The sequence below is a fragment of the Triturus cristatus genome, chromosome 10, assembly GCF_964204655.1.
Source record: "Triturus cristatus chromosome 10, aTriCri1.1, whole genome shotgun sequence".
Classification (NCBI taxonomy): domain Eukaryota; kingdom Metazoa; phylum Chordata; class Amphibia; order Caudata; family Salamandridae; genus Triturus; species Triturus cristatus.
Genome location: NC_140593.1, coordinates 90,933,112 through 90,954,765, shown reverse-complemented (window position 1 = coordinate 90,954,765; position 21,654 = coordinate 90,933,112). Strand labels below are relative to the sequence as shown.

Genomic DNA, 21,654 nt, shown 5'->3' with positions numbered 1-21,654 from the left:
ATGATATGCCCCTTTCAAATTCGAGACTCCCTCGCGGCGCAGTCGTTCCGGATTTGACATGTATATATTCATATTAAATAGATACGGCGAGAACGATATTGATCTCCTGCTGGTACTTTGAATTGACCTGTTTAAATAACTTTATGAATCAATATAAAATTGAACAGGAGTGCCGAGGTTTATTTCTTATATATATATTCTATATACTTGTGTGTAAAAAAATAAACGATTTACATAATATTCAATGAAATAATTATTTCTCAATTAATAAATCAGCATTTACTATTGTAATATTCATTATCTACTAATTTAAAAATAATTTTAATAATTATTTACTATCTTTCTGTTCCTACTTTGTATCTGCTTTGTAATAATTTCCTTTATGGACACAAGTGCTTAATTTGGCCGGTGTTTGCCGGTGCTCGCCCTCCAGTACTCATATGAAACATCAGCACTTGGGTGTGATAGTTCACTTCATGGTTGCGCTGCAGCTCAGTTATTAACAATGTACTCCGTAGAGTGCTTAACAATTCAACATCATTTTGAAATAATAAAGCCAGCGAGCCCCTTCCATTGTTAACACATGCGTGTACCTGGAACAGTCCAGAATGCCCCACGTGTGAGTGGGCTGTCAGCAAGTAGAACAGACACTGGGGTTCAGGGAGCGCGGCCTGGGCAAGGGGGGCACCCGCCACGGCAGCTTCCCCAAAATTACCTTGGGCCTGCCCTTTATTTATTTTTATCTTTTCAAATACCGCACTGAAGGGCACTGTCGCAGCCGTGCCCCTACTTTGCACTACTCTCATGGTGTGCACACTGCACAGTTGGTGCATCGCTGTAGCATTCCTGTCCATGTTGCACGGTATACCTGTCCCACTATGCACGGGTGTCCTGTGGACAATCGTTGTGCCCTGCTACTCCGTGCACTGAGGCCTTCTGGGTAGGAGAGGGGTCGGTGTGAACAGTCAGTCCCTGTAGGCGTGAAGGGAGTCTATACTCATGCACTGCCCGCCATTGCTGCCCTGAGGGCCATGCTAACGGCCAAACACTACGGACCCTCGTTGCACATGTTCTCCGCGGTTGAAAGGTTGAGCTCGGTGAACTTGCTTCGATTTTAAAATGTTCATTGTGTGGGGAAATAAGCCACGAGTTCTGGGTCTGGGAATTTCTAAACCCACCTGGAAGGAGGGGCCAACGGGCTCTGGCTCTGGGTCAATAGCCGACAAGGCGAGTCACGTAAACTCTCACCCAAGTGAGCCAGAGATCGGCCTAAGCTGAACCGTCTCCGGCATTAATTCTTCCGAGGTCGGTAAATTGAGCACCGGTACATTGGGTGCTATTGACACCTTTGAATTAAACGAATGGGAAGCAATGTCAGGGCTGTTTAAATTATGATATTAATTATGTATAAACTCCACGTGAAATGACCGAGAGAGGGCTCTAGTTAATCATACAGGTAGAGGTAAATCATTTGTTTTTATGTAGCGCCATATGACATACGTCTGTCGTTTCCATGCGCTGTAAATAAGTGGCTTAGTACTGGCGAGTTTAATGGTTCCTCATTGAAGTAAGTTTTCTCATGAGTTGTAAAGTTGTTCCTCAGATGTGCTGACCAGACTTTGGATCCCCGCTAGGGCAGTCTCAGCATTTAATCCTTCTAGGGTCGGTTAATTAGACGTTAAGATGGATGACTTTACGACCCGCTATTTAAAGTCCATGAGTCAAAATCTCATCTGTGTAAAGGGCTCTTCAGAAACAAGTTGTTATGGTGTCTAAAACTCAGAATCCGTCGTGAGGGGAGCCTCACACGTCTAATTCTCTTATTTGAAATTACTGTTTGAATTCTGTCTCTACGGAGGTGATGAATGTCCCGTTTCTGCACACTGCACCCCCACCCTTCAGCACATGCGACTTTCGGAATATTCGACACTGCTTGTTCGCAACGCAAAATTCAGCAGCTTCAGTTTGTCCACGGAAATGCCGGGCCAATAGCTCTTGTCATTGAAAGGGGCGGCTGACCATTTGGCTTTGCCAATGCTTGCTACTGATGCAGAACAGAATTGTCTCCCAAAACAAACAAGCAAGCATTGGCAAAATCAATAGGTCTGGGCTAATTTTGTTTCTTGTAGCTGTATCTGAACGTCGGAGGGCAATATAAAGTTGGACGCTGTATGATCCTGGACCTTGCACAAGGCGCTACATTCTTGTTCCTATGCGGTGTCTCTCTGCACGTACTGGAAGCTAAGCTTAAAGGGTTAAAGCCCTTCTGCTTCCGTTCTTGAGCTTAAAGGCACCCCATTTAATGAGGCAGGCTTTGAAAATACTTCCACAATAGCTTGTTTGTTATCTAGCTCTTCATGCCTTATGTCTGCCCTTTACATAGTTATTGTTACACAGTGTATGGTTCACAGTTTAGCAAAGGATAACATTCATCAACCCCTTCCTGCTAGAACTGCCTGTGTCCCTCTGGTCCCAAACTACAAGGTCCTTTCCCCAGGGGCTGCTCTGCTGTCCGCGTGAAATGATGGTTAAGAGGGCTTTCTTCCATGTATAGTTGTGACGTCACACTTGTTTTGGATTCCTTCTCTAGACCCCCTCTGTGCTTCGCATGAACAGCTCAGTGGAGGGTTTAATATAACTTGCAAATTAAGGGCCCGATTCTGATGCAGTTAGGAAATCATTCCGACCGATCCGTTTGGGAATGGTTTCTGACCGACTCAGATCAGGAGTGGCCGACTGACCAAGTACGATGCATCCAGATGCTTCCAGATACGATTCGGTCAGACTCCCATTGACTTCAACGGGATCCTATGTTCCGACCGAATGTATAGGCTCCCATTGAAGAAAAGGGGGGCTGGGGAAAATCTGGCATCCTGTGGCGGGCACCCCCTGGTGCCTGCCACACTGTGCATGGCTGGTAAGGGGGGGACCCATGGGTACCCCCATGGGCCCAATTGGGAAGGCTCTGGGTGCAGTGGGGCCCTCTACTGAGGAAATTCGATTTCTGATCGCGATCGAATCGACCCGCCATTTTGTGCTCCGCCGCCATTTTTATGTTGCCCTCACTCAGGCAGCACGGCGAACAAAGTCTATTCTGCTTTTTCTGCAGCTTCGTGTCAGAAATTGTCCATCTGCCTCTATTTGCAAAGCTGTGTTAGGTTTGGCCGAGTACACTAATCCCTGTCTGGTTTTTCTAATCCCCGTCTCAACTATCTGTTGGTTCATACTATTCTTTCCTGACCTTATCTTATCGTCTGGCCTTCACTGTCCTCTGCTAGCATTCTCTCATTTCACAACTGTCCTCCAAAACACACGAACGTATCTCGCCACCTGCAAACCAATTACAAACATGTTAATACCTTAACCTGTGGGAGGGATGGCAAACACCGTTGGAGGAGATGCTTCTTCGAGTTACTCGATCTTTGTTTTTCAACCTTTCATATTGGACATGTTCTGTCTTTAACCTTACCTTATTGGTCCTCTATGTATGTTTTAGGTGTGTTCTTTGTTAATGTATAAGTTAAGTGGCAGTCTCCTGAGAACCTGCCTTGTGTACTTCTGGGACAACTGTACTAGCTGCTGCTAATAAATCTGATCTTCTAACGCCTAACAGAGTGTCCCGTGTCTGTGTAGCTGAGCAGGTGAACCCAGGAGATTAAGGCGTACCCTGCGCCGCCAGGTCCAAAAGGTTCTGGTTCTTCACTACAGGCCCACAAAGTCTGATTCCAACTGCCATTTCGAGTCGGACAGCACGATTCGGAAAGGCTGTCTGAATCCAGCATCGAACTTGGTCATTCGGAAACGCGGTCCGTAGAGATGTACGATTCTGCTCCGTACAGCTCGGTCATTCCAAATGCCGTCGGGTTTGGATTGGGATATTCTTAACGCCTAACTCGCATCGTTCTCGGGCGGTCGGAAACCTTTCCGATTCAGTCGGAAAAACATGTTTCCGATTCAGACAGAGCAAATGCTGTTAGGAGGCCTTCCTAACTGCATTGAAATCAGGCCCTAAATGTGCAGAGAAATGCCGATAGACACACACACACACACGTGGTCCTGCAGAAGAGGTGGCATGAGTGACGGTGAGAAGACCTACCTCTTTTCATGCAAGCACAATTTAGAATAAAATACCTCAATTAACTACACATTCTGTGCCAATTGAAGCACTCTTCCTGCGGTCTTGTCTTCTTTATAGCACAAACCTCCTCGGGGACTTACAATACTCTGATGTACAGTTGATGGCTCAGTCTACCCTATATTGTTATTAAACTCAATGACTCATTTTATCCACCTCAGAAGGATGAAAGACTAAGTGGATTTAAAATTGTGCACCATTGGTAACAAGCAGTCGATTAATCCATTGATTCTTTACCAAATATGCAAAAGGAAGAGAACAAAAGACATCATTACTAATTACAATATGTACTTTACATACAGTATTGCCTTACCTCTTGGCATTTTAGGTCTGATGTTAGACCTTTCTATTTTACTAAAATAAACACATGCTATACTTATGAAGCCTTCCAATATCTAGCTGTTGCTCCTGTCAGTTGACTCTAAACGTCCAACCAGACCCAGAGATTCAAAGTTCTCTCTTCATTGCTTTCCTTTCCCAGGGTCAGCATCTTGTCATCCAGCATAGACACGGGAGGCCTTGCGTAGGGTCCATCTTACCTTGGGCCTTTCCCTCATCTGACATCCAGTCCTTCACCCATCTTACCCCTGCCTTTTCCTTGGCACATTTCCTGTGTCTACGCTATCTCACTACTTAGATGTTCTAAATTTACCTCCGGCTCTTTTCTCACATCCTTTTCTAATCTCATCCGCCATCTATCCCTACACCAAACCTAATGCAGGCCCTTTGCAGGTCTACCTTCTCACACTTTCTCCATCTCAGTTCCGGACCCACCCTCACTTCACCATCCGTTCTTAGCCCAACTTTCCTCCACACTTCAGTTCCTGCATATTAGTGATCTCACTTCCTGCCCATTCCTACTCTCACCTTCTTTCTGTGGCCATCCCGCCTCCTGCCCTCGTCTTTCATTGTCTTACTTCCTGCCCCAACTCACCCACCACCATTTCTCACTGTATCTTTGTTTCTTGGTCCACTAGGTGCCCTCACCATGGAAGGCTTCGCGTCTGTGTACTACAGTGAACTCTCCGTCATGGGCTTCCTCGCTAACGTCATCAGCGCTTTCCTGGTGGCCCTACAGAACTTCGCTTCGTTCCACACCAAAGTGATAGCTGAAGGGGTGGAGCACATCCTTGCAGGTGAGCATGGGGCTGGCTGTAGTAACAGGGAGGGCTGGGTAAGGACTGCAAGATCCTGGCGGTCAAAGTGAGCACCTAAGGGAAAGCGAGCATCCAGGGAGATGAGCATAGGGGGGTGTAAAGCCACGCCATGCAAGTGTGCTTTGTGCACGCTTAACAAACTATAAGTAAGCAGTAAAACAATTAAAAAGGGTACTGTATGTTATCAATGGTTATGGGGTTTAAGGGCATTTGTGTGCAAACAAACATCTCACCCATTTAGACACACATCACTCTCTCACTCTCTCACTCTCTCACTCTCTCACTCTCTCACTCTCTCACTCTCTCACTCTCTCACTCTCTCACTCTCTCACTCTCTCACTCTCTCACTCTCTCACTCTCTCACTCTCTCACTCTCTCACTCTCTCACTCTCTCACTCTGAAAAACAAACACATATACGGACACACTGTGCACACTCATGCAGAAACACAAAGAAATAGACAGAAATGCAAAAAGTCTGGCAGAAACTGACACACACACCCTCCCCCCCCCCCCCCACAACACGCATAGATACACTCACTTTGCATGCCAGGAGGTCCCGTTACCGCAAATGTAAATTGTTCTTATTGCCTTTCGATTTCTGCTTTGCAGGAGTTCATCTGATCCTGATTGGAGGACTGACGCAACTCGTTTCAGGCTTTCTCTGTTTCCGGAAGTATGATCATCTGGCCTTTGTGTCCTTCGCCGCCCTCTGGAGCAGCTACGGGGCCACCCGCATAGTTCTAGGAGCCTACCCCTCCATCGTCCACAGCACACAGAATACAAACAATTCCATTGACCAATCCATGGCCGTCTCTCCTCTCCCAGTCACAGAGAGTGCCGTGGCTGGGCTGGTGGCATATACAGTCATCGCTATCCTCCTCTCCTTCTGCTCGGCCACTGTCAACTACATTATGCCCTTCGTCTTCAGTGCCATCACCATCACGTTGGTCTTCGAGGCCGTTGGGCTCTTCGGACAGTGGGCTCTAGTTGTGTCTGGGGTCTTTGAGCTTATCATTGTGCTGCTAGGGTTCTATGGAGCCACTGCTCTGCTCCTGAAGGGCCTAACACAGAGGTATGTCCTCCCTGGCTTCGGCAATTCGCTTTTCAGCGCCTTACCTCTAGGCACCGCCAACAGCAAGACTTCCAGCAGCATTGGGGAGGAGAAGAAGAAGAATTCAAAGTACGCAGAGCCCATGGCGCTGGGAAACATCGCGGACACAGTGGCCGCTTTCATCTTTGCCTTTTACGGCTCTGGGTACATGAAGACCTTCTACATTGGTGCCATATGGGTCAGCATCAGTGCCTTCTCCCAGCTCTGCGCAAGCTACTACAGTTATGTGCGTGAGGACGTCTACCACACCACCAAGTTTGGCCTCCATAGCCTGTTCTGGCTGGTGATATCCTGGGAAGAGTTCACCCTGACAGTTTTCCTCTCAACGGACAATGTGGGTGGGAGCCGAGTGGGCATGGTGGGAAGTTGGTTCTTCCTGGTCACCGCTTGCATCCTCTGTGTCATGTCCTTCAATAGGGACCTTCTGGAGGTGCTTCAGAATGCCGGCTTCCTCCTCCTCACTGTCTTCATCATCCAACAGATCCCCCTCCTTGGCTCCCGTGTCTTCTTTGCTGTGGCCTGCAGCCTCTACACAGCTATCTCCCTCTACGCCACTTTCGCCAGCCTCATTAACTCTATAGCGGATAAAGCTCTGATCCCTCTTGGCAACCAAGTGATGTCGTCAGTGACATTTCAGACATTGCTTCTGGGTCTGAGGCGTGTGACCGGCAGATCTAAAGACGGTGACCTTGAAGACCACAGCGCCGGCAGCCAGCTCCCTGATGCTCTGTTCTTCATCTGCAACGGGTTGGCCTCCTTGTCTGCCATCCAGGGCAGCCTCAGTGACCCCACCAGAGCCCACCTCTCCATCCCTTGGGTGCTGATCCCAGGCGCTCTCTTCCAGTTGTACGTCTCCAGGATTGTGGTCCAGAGAGGTCGACGATTTGGAGCGGTCCTGCCCTTCTGCTATGCTGTGGTGTGGGCGTCCTGGACCTGGCTACGGTTCGCAGGTAAATATTTCTTTGTTGTTCTAATGCACGTATAAACATGTATGTGCAAATGAAGCTTCTGACCTTGCCTGTCTTAGGGTCCTTGAGGACAAGGTTGTCATTTTATTAAAATCGTAGAGGTGCAGTGAGCCCCCAGAGTCACATACTTAGTGAGCATACCAAGTGAGCAAACAGTAAGCATATGCTCAATGTATGTTTTCTAGAAAGTGGAAGGCACTAGACATATTAATAGGGGTATGTTTATTAAATCATCAAATAATTCAAGCCTCTACAAGGTGCTGAGAAATGTTACTGCAGCGCAGCAATAAATACATGTATGTGGCACAATGTGCTCTACTGTAACAAGAGAAATAACTAAAAGATCTAAAACCGTGACATGAAATATAAGATGTTAAAGGCATACGAACTGTGAAGTGCCTCATATTGGTTTAAGTCATAGATAAGTCTAGTTTTGAAGGAAGATGATGACATGCCCCAATTCACGTGCTCTTGACTGAGTTAACGCCCTCTTTTCTGTCCCGTCTCCCCCCCCCCTCCCAGGTCCCTTGTTGAATATCGACATTGCCAGTCATGGTGAATTCGCTCTTGGTGCCGTTGCCTTCCTCATCGTCAACGCCTTCCTCATGGTTTTGGGTAAGTCTGCTCAGGCGGTTGTTGACGGTCCATCTCCTCAGTGCACGCTGAACGACCAGCGGCCCCAGGAGATGGATGGTCGTCCAACCTTGGTGAGTTTGGACTGATCCGTACGATTGAATGGATCCATAGAAAAAGTGCAAGCCACATTCCAGCTGTCCACCTATAACCCTCTGTGGTCCATGCTCATCACTTGTGGTGCACCCCCCTTTAATGAGGGAAGAAGGTCACTGCAGCACCAGCCAGCCTCTGATGTCTGTTGCTTCTGGTCCCTAAAGCCCTCTTCTCATTCCATAGTCTCCTACGACAACGTGGTCTTCCTGCTGGCCCTGCTGATGGAAGCCGCCATCACCTGCTTCCTGCTCTTCACCTTGGAACGACTGCCGCTGCCGCTCGAGAGTAAGTGGTAAATAATGGAATGGACATGCCCAGGGCTGTGGGTGGCTCCCGGTGGCCATTGTTGGAGGCAGCTCTGGGGTCAACTGAGTATCTAGTCCATCACCAAGGCCAACTTCAATTATCAAGGCTCTTGTGTGTTTCTGCAGAACTGGAAACTTAAAAAGTCATTATAAACAAAGCAAGCGACTTAATTAGAATTCCCTTCATGCTTGCATCAGTAATGGCTCCCTCCAGAATATAAACTGGACGGAAGGAAAACGAGGTTCACTGTCAGATTATTGCCTCTGAAATGCCCATCGTGTGATGCACTGTGTCAGGAGCATCTCAGTTGTGGCAAAAGCTGCCTCAATACTATGAGCATTTAGCAAATGAATGGTGAATCAGGATGAGGCCATGTGGCCATATAGGACAGAGCTGCTGCTCTAAATGTCATCACATGTCCAGCTGAAAGTAGGCATTGCCTGCTTGTTTACCAACTCGGGCCTTCAAGCTCTTGTGCATTCCTGGCCCACAGTGATGTACTCGTGGCTTAAAGTGACTTGCATGTGGCTTAGTGATGTACATGTGGCTTACAGTGATCATGGTATATGTGTTTGGATTCTAGACTTTGCTCTGATGTGAGTCTCGGTTGAGTTTTCCTGATGTTTCCTCTCTTTGATCCTCCAGTTGCAGTGTTGGCCATCTTCAGCTCCATCTGCGTCTACGGGGCAGCAGCATCTCTCGGAAACTGCCTCTTCAACAAGGACCTTATTCCAATGGGACCTCCTCTAGTCAAGGTAAAGTGAGGATGCGCATGATAGCTGCCATGGTAGTCCCCTCCACTCAAGATGTACCCCAGCCCCTCTATATCCCTCAGAATGCAAACCAAAGGGCAGTGCCCCGCTCTACTCTCTGTACCTAACTAAGCCCACCTGAGGGGCAGTGTGTGATCCCTCATTCTACCTGACATAGCCCATCTAAGGACGGTGCCCTGCCCCACTGTACCTGACAGTGCTCTCTCAGGGATGGCGACCTACCCACTGTCTGTACCTGAGAGAGCCCACCCAGCGATGCTACCCTGCCCCACTGTCTGTACCTGAGAGAGCCCACCCAGCGATGCTGCCCTGCCCCACTGTCTGTACCTGAGAGCCCACCCAGCAATGCTGCCTTGCCCCACTGTCTACCTGAGTGAGCCCACCCAGAGGCAGTGCCCTCCCCCACTGTCTGTACCTGAGAGCCCACCCAGGGACGGTGTCCTCCTGACAGAGCCCACCCAGGGTTGCTACCCTACTCCACTGACTGTACCTGACGGGGCCCACCCGAGGGATAGTTCTACCCCTCTCTCTAGCCGAATCCACCCAGAGGCAGCTGCCTACACTCAAGCTTTCTCCATTCCTAGCAGAGCTGACCATGAGTCAGTGCCTCTGACAGAGCCCATGAGGAATGGTGTACTGCCCCACTGTCTGTACCTGATGGAGCCGACCCAGGAACGGTGCCATCCCCCACTCTCTGTACCTGAGAGATCCTACCCAAGGACGGTGCCCTCCACCACTGTCTGTACCGGAGAGATCCTACCCAAGGACAGTGCCCTCCACCACTGTCTGTACCTGAGAGATCCTACCCAAGGACGGTGCCCTCCACCACTGTCTGTACCTGAGAGATCCTACCCAAGGACGGTGCCCTCCACCACTGTCTGTACCTGGCAGAGTCCACCCAGGGATGCTGCCCTCCCCACTTTTTGTACCTCACAGAGCCAATCCAGGAATAGTGCACCTGACAGAGCCCACCCAAAGGGCAGTACTCCAGGGATGTGTGTGTATCTTGCATTGGGAGCTGTAGAAGATGCTGCTTCAGAGTGTCTGCTCTGCATCTTTTTAGGAAATGAAGCCCAAGGAGAAAGTCGAAGTGTCCAGCTCCTGCGTATGTCCTGATTCCCGCCGCATCAGCAGTCTCAGGACCATCGCTGCCCTACTTGATGATGGTGGGGTGTGTGGCGTCCCCACTGACACAGTGTATGCCTTGGCAGCCTCCTGCAAACACCCACAAGCCATCCAGAAGATTTACACCATCAAGGTAGGCATGCGTCACAGCACACAGAGTGTTAAGTTCCCATAAATTGTACAAAAGCGAAACCTATTGACTTGTCAATGCTATGTTGATGAACACTTTTTGTCGAACCAAGTGATTAGCTTAGATTCGGTATGGTAGCTCAAGTTAAAGGGCGATTTGTTCTCCTGTTTGCGAATTCAAGTCCGAGCCTTATTTGGACGTCACAGGAATTCTCTCAGATCATGTGGGAAGACTAATCTTGTGGCAGAGGAAGCCTCACACACAATTTGTGTCATGCTTAATCATCGGCAACCTCTCTCCACCCTGGCAGAGCAGTGCCACCAGGGCGCAGAGCAGTGCCACCAGGGCGGACTCTAGCTTCTGGTGGACTTGAATGAAAGAGGGAATTCGTAGATAAAGATGTAGTGGACAGATGTCGGGATCCAGATTGGTCAAAAATACCCTGGAGTACCCCAGTATATCACTTTTAGTATTGGGGACCTCATGTATATCTAAAAACATCATTGTGATAAGTGAGAGCAATGGCTCAAATCATCTCCCTAAGTTAACATTTTTCTGCCCCTATAGTTAGTCTATATAGGTCTTGGCCATTCTTCAGGGCCAAGGATCCCCATTGGACTGGCCTATATGCCAAACGTAAAACTTGGTGAAACCAAAAACCCAGGTGAATCCTACTTGGATATAGGTACATTACACCCTAGTTTAGGGGATCCCAGCACCCCTGTCTGGAAGGGGACAGTTTCCTCTTTAGTCACACATTCATCAAAAGGCCAATGTGCTTCCAAACCTGAAAAGACCGCACCGTTTCTCAGTCGCTAGACAAATGTGACGAAAGAGGACATCATCCTCTCCAAGATCAGGGAGTTGGGATGAGTAGCACCCAGGTTTAATGTTGACTTTAGTGATAGGCTGGTCAGGTAGTTATTTGCTCTACAGATACTTTAACACGAAAGCTGAGAACAGCTAAATAAAGATCTAAAATATCAGCAAAAAGCTCAGATTGCGAAGGCCCTACTATTGATTTCAGGTCTCACAAACAGTCTCAATCGTCCATTCAAAAATCACTTTTGTGGTTGTCAGTGGAAAAGTGGGCAAAGTATTACTTGACTTGTCCCAGTTATGTTGTCAGAAAAATGTAAACCAGTGTCTACTCAAGGATCAGGAAAGAACAATCCTCTTCAATGATTGTAAAAACCAAGATTCAATTTGACAAACAAACAAAGAGCCCCCTTATTTTTCCATACAAGGTCTAAAACTTCACCAGTTCATGTCCTATTCTAGATGATGTCCCCTCCAGTGATCTCTTGTGGTCATCAGCATCCAGTGATCTCTTATGCTCATCAGCATCTAGTCCTCCAGTGATCTATTATGATCATCAGCATCTAGAGACACTTAGATCAATTTAAACCACACACTAATTCTCAGTGGCTCAGCTAAGGGTACTGTGAATGCACTTTAACTCTAGTGTTTAATTTTTATAGATTTTAGTCCACTCCTTAACTTGTATGAATGAGCTATTTCTTGGCTAGACACGACTCTGAGCACTTTAGAAGAAGTTTGGTCTATTGATCAAGAGTCACAGTTGCCGCAGGATCCCTTCCCAGGTCATGTGCTATGATGCATCGGGAGTGGAGCGGTCCCTCTACTCATGCTAATGTGTCTAAACTCCCCCTCTGTTTATTTCTTGTATACTTTAGGACCGACCCTTGGAGAAGCCCATCTGTATCTGCATCTCCCACCTCGGCCAGCTGCGGAACGTGAAGCCCCCATTTAGCCCTCTCATGTGGGAATTCATGGAGTGTGTCTACCCTGGGGGCATCAGCTGCATCGTTCATAAAGGAGAGTGGCTCAAGAGATTGGGTGAGTATCATCTCTGCCATCTTCTTAGAGGAAGCTCTGTATGGATTTCCTACTCTAGCAACTTGCAGCTTAGGGATGGAGTCATGCATGGATGGTGCATATTTCAGGACCAATTACTGCTCCATTTCCATACACAGTGTGATTTGCTATCCAGCTATAGATCTCATGTACTTATGCGAACACCAGTGTCATACACCATCATGGTGTCTAGAGACCCTCTTCTCACTTAACCCAGTTTGTAAACCATGATTCAAGCTCCCAAATAAAGACTCCTCTGAAATGATTGTAGCACACCTAGCTCATGTTTCTTGAAGCACAATTCTCTTGGGAACTGCTTACCTCACAGCCATTCCATCCATCACTTTATGTGCTCTTCCCCCACTGCCAGATTCACTATACCATAGTCTAATACACCCCTTCTTGTGTACAGATCCTCATCTCACCTGGCTCCTGAATCCATAGAATATGGTGCATACAATCACGTGGATTTCCCAGACCCTCTTCTCACTTAGCACACCAAAAGCGTGTCCACATTCTGTAAACCCTCAAACTGTCAACAATAGCTCTTCTCTCTTTGCTCCTGCCCCCTTATATCAATGGTAATGCACCCCACTCTAATGGGACATATTCGTATCATCTTCCTCCTATAATTTTAATCTTGGTTCCATCCACCCGCCCCATGGCCTCTACGGGTCCACATTTCAACCTAGCCCATGCATTGCTGAACCCTACTCTAGTGCACCCCCAAGGTTTCTACAGCACATTTCACCTGGCGCTTGCATTTCCAGGTCATGGTCCATAAACGCTCATGTTATTGATAAACCCTTGCCTCACTGAACTCCTGCATCCTTAAACCACAGCCCATAAACCCCCTGGTGTTTGGCAAGAGACCCTCATTCCACCTGGCTCCTACTTCCACATACCATGACCAATCTATCCATGAAGACTAGCGTACACCCCCTCATCTCATCCTGCTCTTGTATTCCTTGCTCAGTGGCCCATGGTGACTCCCGGCCCTTGTCTAGTCTGATCTGTAGTCCACGGCTCAGACACCCACATGGCTTTTCAGGCCCACACCTCAGCTCGCTGATAAAAGTCTTGATCATGACCAATCCAGCTCTATGAACCGCTCTCACCAGAGCCTAGAGGCGAGCTCTGTACGGAGTGCTCTATATAAATATAGTTAGTCAACCACTGACCACTCATTCACTTGAGTCTGAACTGCTGCTAAAAGATGCTTTTGTTTTCTCTCTTTTCAGGGGTCGGACTGGCATATGACATGGTGGGCACCAAGGACTCCATTATGATCCGAGTGCCAGACCATAGTATCTGTGCACACCTTACGAACATGACTGGCCCCCTGGCTATCACCTCAGCCAACCCAAGCGGGGAGAGTGACAGCACCCACCATGACATGGTTACCTCGTAAGTATCGGAACAAGACGGATGTGCTGAAAGCAGAGTGTGGGATAGGCTGTGGGTGGTTGTTTGCTGGGAGATTAGGTCAGAGCCATGGAGGAGTTGGGTGGGGAATGGATATAATGAGAATGGATTAGTCTACTGACTGACATGTGAATAACAGAGCAGAGGGTAAACTTTATCTGATATAAACCGATTTTTAATCTAGTTTGTAATAAACTTCAGTGTTGAACCACATCTGTATTGTAGAGCGCATGTATTCCTAGATAACTGGGTAATGGCATTGTAAAAAGTTCTTTAATACTCCCCATCTAATGATAGACATCCTCTGGATATTTATTATATTTCTCAGTTCCATGAAGAGACCAGTCCACCCTGGTGGATTGGAGTTTGTGCAGGGCCACCGGCGAATGTTGACTCACACATGGCTTTCATTCTCTAAATTATCCTATTTGTCATCCACTTTTAATGTATTTCGGCGCAGTTACATTTGTTGGGCTCATTGTAGGCCTTCCTCATCATGTTGATGATCAGAGCAGGTAGATGTTCTTTGTCAATTCCGGTTACAAGAGCTCATACAGAGGTCTGTGTTTCTCTCCATCTTTGCAACAGGCGTTTGAGTCACAAGTTGGAGGGAGTGCTGTGCGATGGGGACTCCAACGAGTTGGTGGGCTCCACCGTGGTGAACTGCCTGAAGTTAGACGAAGGTGAGTCTAGTGCTGGTGCTTAATTCTATCCAATTACTGTTCCCCCGGACTCTAATTTGGCTCATGATACCCAGTCACCAGACTGTGATTTCTAAGCTGGTGACAGGCCTCTGTCCCCATGCAAAGAGAATTTTAATCAAAAACAAGAATGAGGGACTCGAGAGATATGCTTTCTTCAGCAATTTGATTCAAGGTTTTCAGCACTAATGAGTTATTGAAATGTGTAGTTTCCAGCTACAGATGGCGCTTTTCAGCCTTTTTGGGCAATGCATGCAGCATGAGAATTTACCACATCCTTTTTTTGAATAGGTGTGTGCAAAATCATGTAATTTCTTTAGCAAAATGTCCTGAATTATGCAAAATTATCTGAATTGTGTGAAATGGGAGTTGGCAGTATCTCGTGAAACTTTTTCTGTGAAAATGAATGTGAGGTATTGGCAGGAGACTGGTTCTAGCAGAAACTGTCACTGACAAGATATTCATTTTGTGCATGAACCAGTGTCTCTGTAGTTGTGCAAAATTGCACACATTTTGCCAGTCATTTCAGTTTTGCACAGATCTAGTTATGATCCCACCTCTCACCATAAAGAGGCTCTTCTCTTCTCTGCAAGAAGGAAGAAGACAGGGCTGTTGATTGAGTGCCCTTTCACATTCTAGGAGGGCGAAACCCATCCTTTCCCAACCAGCTCACTTGTCTCCATTGGTTGGTGTTTTGTGGTCTTTATCGGCTGACATTGTACTTCTTTCTTCACAGGCATCCTGACCATTGTTAGGGAGGGCTGCGTGCCATTTGAGCGGGTGAAGAACGCGCTGGCATGAGGATGAGTGGACGTGCATGGAACCTCGATAAGCCAGTCGTTTCCAAATAACCACACCTGCAGAATCTATTCTCAACCTAAGCCAATGTCATTTTACGTTTTCCAGTTTTGAAATAACCATATCTGAACCTTATTGCCTGGCTGTCATTTAAAGGGATATTGTCTCCATATAATACGGCCTCGTGGAAAAGGATTTCTAGTACCTGCGTAACAGCGTTTGGAATTTCTGAAAACATTTGGAAAAAAAAGTCTATTTTTGTAAATGCCTTTACCTGTACTTGGCTTTCACCAGGTCAATAATGCAGAACTAGCTAATAACAATCTATATTGTCACACATCTGATTTATAGACTTGAATCTCAGTCCTTATGATCTGCAAAGCTAGTAACACACAATGTGCTTGGTCCACACACCACCCACCTCTCCTGCCTCACTTAAATACCATTCGGGTGTTGTGAGTGCTGCAACTGAGAGCCTGTATCAGCAGTTGCAGACTGCATTCAGAGTAATTTGATTGGCTGTCCAACTCTCAACTTTCCAGTGCATATTGATATCTCAGGATACGTCTCAGCGTGAGTCACCTTTGATAATGTATAAAGTGACAAACCCTCCACACAGACCTCTCTTAATTCTGGTTCAGCAGACACAACTCTTTCCTTTGCGGGAATCATAGCGCTGTATGTCCACGGGTGCAAGCACTTGGCTGTGGTGTATCTTGAGATACAAACGTCTTAATGCTCATTTAGTTCTGTGCCCTCACCCTAATAAACAGGGGTGCCTTGTTGTGGTTCGGGCTGAGGTTGTAGACAGGTAAATCTTTTGTACAAGAGGTTAAGACCGATCCAACAGTAGATCAATTGATGTCCTAGTTTAAGTTACATTTTCTTCAATCCACACACTGGTTAAACCTTGGGTTCAACTCACACCGGATCAATCATTCTCAGGACAGATGTGGTGATTGGCGGTAGTACTCTTCCTACAAGTTTCAAACTCTGCTAGAGCCTGGGGCATGCACACGCCTCCTCATGCGCTGGCATGAGATATCCGTTCTAATGTCCATCTATTACATGTCAACTAAGAGGCCATATCCTACTCACATGGATGGATCATGTCTTCCAACACTCCTGGTTCTCAGGGTGATCACCGTCAGTGTTGTTGACGATGTCTTCTGGACAAGGCTCCCCCAATCCATGCGCGGTACCAGACTCTGACATTTTGTACAGAATGTGAAATATTTTATAATGTATGATCCTATAATGATGTTATTTATAATCCTATATTATAGTTCAAATCTGATGCAGGCATCAATGATGAATTCTATTTATTTTGGTACATGAAGGACTCCGTTTCTATGGACTCTCTTGGTGGACTCGCAGGGCACAATGTTTGTAGAGTCTGCTCCACAGACTCTGCTGCAGCTCTTATGTATTGACACCACTGATTGGAGGGGTTACCAAGGAGGTCCATTTGGGAGGGTGACCTTATTTATAAATATATTCTGGCTCAAAGTTTTTGAATATTTATTGAAATGTTTGTCTCTTGAGCTAAATCGTACTAATGTAAAGAAATAATAGAACTGTATTTGAGTGTGCGATCACGTCTATAGAGTGGACTTTGCCGCTATGATGTCTGTCTTGATAGTCCTTGGACCTACCTTTTCACTCTCATATGGACACTTGTCTTAAGGGTACAGGATGTTTTAAATCAAAAATGGCTGCGGTTTTTACCCCGTCTCAACGATCGATTGGGGATAGCACAAAGCTTCTGTTGGGCATGGGGGACAGATAGACTGTGTCCTTCCACTCTGTGTAGGGTCCACTCTGTGTAGCCCCCCCTTAGGAGCACTGAGTATAGATAGTACTGTGAATTATAAATGTGAAGAACCCACAGAGACGAAGAAAGATGCTTTAAGATGTACACGGAGGACCTATCAATGTGGCAATGCTACTGCAGTGGAACAAATAATTTATTGTCTAACTTTTTACACTATTTAATGTTTTCATGAAGATGTTTTTCTTGTAAATCACGTGCAATGGTACTGTTTTAAAATATTTATTTATGTGGATATGTCTGTTAGTATACTTTTGTTGTCCATATCTTTTCAGATCCCTGTTCATCCATATGTTGTGTGCCTTGTTTTGTCAAAGCTGTAAAAACAGGAATATCTGAGTTTGAGTGTGGTGCATCAATGCTATGCCCACTCCAGGTTTATCCATGAAAACAAACATGCCTCTCAGGACCGAAGGCAGTATTGGAATCCAAGCGGTTAGACCCAACCATCCCCACAGGCTGGGACGCCTGACACTTACATACAGCACCGGCACTCCGGATCAGGCCTCTGGGAACGCATAGCAGCATAAGTGCATCCTTGTCCCCAGGGGGGTGACTAAAATATTACCTCTACGGGTCCCAGGGCACTGAAAGCGAGACGAAGGACCACCCGGGCTCCCTTAAAGCTTTGGAATATCGAAGTTTATCTGACTCACCTCACACTTTTTCTGATCCAATGAAAAGGAACAGGAAATGGACTCCACTCATACCCCTGAATCAGTCAGACATGCCCCTAAATCACTCACTCACTCATACTCCTGAATCACTTAACCTGAACCACTCAAACACACTTCTGAATCACTCACACATGCACCTGAATCACTCACACATGCACCTGAATCACTCACACATGCACCTAAATCACTCACACATGCACCTAAATCACTCACACATGCACCTAAATCACTCACACATGCACCTAAATCACTCACACATACCCCTGAATCAATCGCACATACCCCTGAATCAATCGCACATACCCCTGAATCACTCGCACATACCCCTGAATCACTCGCACATACCCTTGAATCACTCGCACATACCCTTGAATCACTCGCACATACCCTTGAATCACTCGCACATACCCTTGAATCACTCGCACATACCCTTGAATCACTCGGACATACCCTTGAATCACTCGGACATACCCTTGAATCACTCGGACATACCCCTGAATCACTCGGACATACCCCTGAATCACTCGGACATACCCCTGAATCACTCGGACATACCCCTGAATCACTCGGACATACCCCTGAATCACTCGGACATACCCCTGAATCACTCGGACATACCCCTGAATCACTCGGACATACCCCTGAATCACTCGGACATACCCCTGAATCACTCACACATACCCCTGAAAGAAAGCTTCTGTTGGGCATGGGGGCAGATAGACTGTGTCCTTCCACTCTGTGTAGGGTCCCCCTTTAAGAGCACCGAGTGTAGGTAGTACTGTGAATTATAAATGTGAAGAACCCACAGAGACGAAGAAAGATGCTTTAAGATGTACACGGAGGGCCTATCAATGTGGCAATGCTACTGCAGTGGAACAAATAATTTATTGTTTAACTTTTTACACTATTTAATGTTTTCATGAAGATGTTTTTCTTGTGCATCACGTGCAATGGTACGGTTTTAAAATATTTATTTATGTGAATGTCTGTTAGTATACTTATGTTGTCCATATCTTTTCAAATCCCTGTTCATCCATATGTTGTGTGCCTTGTTTTGTCAATAAAGCTGTAAAAACAGGAATATGAGTTTCTGAGTGTGGTGCATCAATGCTACGACCAGTCCAGGTTTATCCATGAAAACAAACATGCCTCTCAGGACCGAAGGCAGTATTGGAATCCAAGCGGATAAATCCAACCCTCCCCACAGGCTGAGACCCCTGACACTTACATACAGCACCTGCACTCCGGATCAGGCCTCTGGGAATGCATAGCAGCAAAAGTGCATCCTTGTCCCCAGGGGGGTGACTAAAATATTACCTCTACGGGTCCCAGGGCACTGAAAGAGAGACAGGAAGGACCACACGGGCTCCCTTAAAGCTTTGGAATATCGACGTTTATCTGACTCACCTCACACTTTTTGTGATCCAATGAAAAGGAACATGGAAATGAACTCCATACATACCCCTGAATCAGTCAGACATGCCCCTAAATCACTCGCACTCCTGAATCGCTTACCTTGAACCACTCAAACACACTTCTGAATCACTCAAACATGCACCTAAATCACTCACCCACACACCTGAATCACTCGGACATACCCTTGAATCGCTCGGACATACCCTTGAATCGCTCGGACATACCCTTGAATCGCTCGGACATACCCTTGAATCGCTCGGACATACCCTTGAATCGCTCGGACATACCCTTGAATCGCTCGGACATACCCTTGAATCGCTCGGACATGCCCTTGAATCGCTCGGACATGCCCTTGAATCGCTCGGACATGCCCTTGAATCGCTCGGACATGCCCTTGAATCGCTCGGGCATGCCCTTGAATCGCTCGGGCATGCCCTTGAATCGCTCGGGCATGCCCTTGAATCGCTCGGGCATGCCCTTGAATCGCTCGGGCATGCCCTTGAATCGCTCGGGCATGCCCTTGAATCGCTCGGGCATGCCCTTGAATCGCTCGGGCATGCCCTTGAATCGCTCGGGCATGCCCTTGAATCGCTCGGGCATGCCCTTGAATCGCTCGGGCATGCCCTTGAATCGCTCGGGCATGCCCTTGAATCGCTCGGGCATGCCCTTGAATCGCTCGGGCATGCCCTTGAATCGCTCGGGCATGCCCTTGAATCGCTCGGGCATGCCCTTGAATCGCTCGGGCATGCCCTTGAATCGCTCGGGCATGCCCTTGAATCGCTCGGGCATGCCCTTGAATCGCTCGGGCATGCCCTTGAATCGCTCGGGCATGCCCCTGAATCCCTCGGGCATGCCCCTGAATCACTAACACACATACCCTTGAATCACTCGGACATACCCCTGAATCACTCGGACATACCCCTGAATCACTCGGACATACCCCTGAATCACTCGGACATACCCCTGAATCACTCGGACATACCCCTGAATCACTAACACACATACCCTTGAACCCCTCGGGCATGCCCCTGAACCCCTCGGTCATGCCCCTGAATCACGCTGACATATATTGCACATGGCAAGTCTCCTTGTTCCAGACTACCTATGAAAAGGTCAGTGATTGGGCAGCCCGTGGTCAATCTATGCCATCTTCCCTGTGAAAGGTCAATGATTGAGAGGCGTCATGGTGATTCTGTTCATGGCCCCTTCTGGTTAGGTCAGTCACTGGTGTATCTACATCGTGGCCCTATATGGGAGTCAAATAATAATAGTCAAGTGGAAGACTAGAACAGGCCCTTTTAAAGAGGTCAGTGATAGTAGCCCTCCATGTCGACTCTCGACCAGGCCTGTCCATAAACGCAAGTAGGGGGAAGGCCTTGAAAATCTTTGCCAGCCTGTCTCTTTAAGGAAAACATGGACGCCAAGAATTCCACAGTGACTCTGAACCAGCCGCCTAGTGTGTGCTGGTGTTGTAAGGCCTCAAGTGTGACTCTATACCTGCCCCTCCCCTATAAGGATATCAGTGATCCTGAGTCCTCCATGATGACTTTATCTGCCCCTCCCCTATAAGGATATCGGTGATCCTGAGGCTTCAAGTGTGACTCTATACCTGCCCCTCACCTATAAGGATGTCAGTGGTCCTGAGGCCTCCATAATGACTCTATACCTGCCCCTTCCCTACAAGGATGTCAGTGATTCTGAGGCTCCAAGTATCACTCTACACCTGCCCCTCCCCTATAAGGATGTCAGTGATCCTGAGGCCTCAAGTGTGCCCCTATACCTGCCCCTCCCTATAAGGATATCCGTGATCCTGAGATCTCCATGATGACTCCGGAGAAGGATATTCTATCAAATTCATTTATTGGAATTTGTCAACACCATCGTATGAGGCTCAGAGATTCAGAGGCCTGGCCCGAGAACTCTAGACTAACCCCTAGGGATGCTGGGTTCATAGTCCACAAACCATTATTAAAGATATGGATTTCAGCCACAACAAAATGTATCGTTTAATGCAGCTGAAGAGGGGCTGCAGACATGAAGCGGCTCAGTCATGGAATGATATTTGAGGCAGCCAGGGCTGGAAATTGCCATCCCTGGATTCTCCTTTAGAAGCTTTGGCACTGCCCTTGGTACCCATGGGTTCAAGGGCCTCGAGGTTGGTGGCACAAATAAAAGTAATCAGGGCTCAAAGAAGCACGTGCACTGCCTGCATTTTCAAGTGAATGCCTGGTCCTACTCCCTAGGCAGGAGATTGGATGCTGCGGAGGGCCTAAAGGCGGGGCAAGAAGTCAATCTTGTGATGTCATCTGCCATCAACTGACGCACAGTGTCACTGTCGCTACACCTGGAATTTTTGTGACTCGACGTCAATGTGCTTAGTCCGTGTCCTCACCTTCACCCCCGGGTATAACACACACCGGCAGCTAATTCAGTGTTTTCCATCTAATAAAATATAACCAGCTATTTCCTCGTCCCCTTCCTACGTGCAATGAT

The 21,654-nt window shown here is 47.3% G+C and overlaps 1 protein-coding gene across 1 annotated transcript in view; it reads left to right on the top strand.

Annotated features, from left to right (window-relative positions):
* Positions 1–15,240, top strand: part of LOC146788929 (uncharacterized) — a 95,354-nt gene extending 80,114 nt beyond the window's left edge. The window contains exons 2-11 of the mRNA XM_085630986.1: positions 5,113–5,271; positions 5,903–7,354; positions 7,895–7,987; positions 8,285–8,386; positions 9,053–9,162; positions 10,244–10,438; positions 12,133–12,295; positions 13,555–13,720; positions 14,327–14,421; positions 15,176–15,240. Of these exons, the coding sequence (XP_085487112.1) occupies positions 5,113–5,271; positions 5,903–7,354; positions 7,895–7,987; positions 8,285–8,386; positions 9,053–9,162; positions 10,244–10,438; positions 12,133–12,295; positions 13,555–13,720; positions 14,327–14,421; positions 15,176–15,240 (2,600 nt within the window). The remainder of the gene's footprint in view (positions 1–5,112; positions 5,272–5,902; positions 7,355–7,894; positions 7,988–8,284; positions 8,387–9,052; positions 9,163–10,243; positions 10,439–12,132; positions 12,296–13,554; positions 13,721–14,326; positions 14,422–15,175) is intronic.
* The last annotated feature ends 6,414 nt before the right edge of the window (positions 15,241–21,654 follow it).